Source organism: Plasmodium cynomolgi, chromosome 3 (assembly GCF_000321355.1).
Source record: "Plasmodium cynomolgi strain B DNA, chromosome 3, whole genome shotgun sequence".
Lineage (NCBI taxonomy): Eukaryota > Apicomplexa > Aconoidasida > Haemosporida > Plasmodiidae > Plasmodium > Plasmodium cynomolgi.
The window spans coordinates 938,032-938,309 of NC_020397.1; the positions used below are offsets into that span (position 1 = coordinate 938,032).

General features: G+C 27.7%; 1 protein-coding gene across 1 annotated transcript in view; it reads right to left on the minus strand.

Moving 5' to 3' along the window:
• Positions 1-12: 12 nt before the first annotated feature.
• Positions 13-278, minus strand: part of PCYB_032990 (hypothetical protein) — a gene marked incomplete at both ends in the record, with an annotated part of 918 nt that continues 652 nt past the window's right edge. Inside the window, one exon of the mRNA XM_004220971.1 lies at positions 13-260. Coding sequence (XP_004221019.1) covers positions 13-260 — 248 coding nt within the window. The remainder of the gene's footprint in view (positions 261-278) is intronic.

The window sequence follows — 278 nt, forward strand, 5'->3', positions numbered from 1 at the left end:
AAAATCATTCCTTTAGTATTTAATTGGTTTTCTGAAACCTTTTTTTCTGTCAAAGCTTTTGTAAGATTCTCTTATTCTCTGAAGTTTTGCAAATTTATATCCATAGTAAGAAATCATTGCAAAGAATGTGAATGACAAGAACGCAAAGATGTTCGTGTAATATAAGGTTGATTTAAATACCAACATTAACATTAAAATACCCATGTTTATTGTTGGTGGTAAGTACACTCTAAATTTTTTCATAAAGTGTTTGTATTTTCCTTTTCCGGTTTTATATC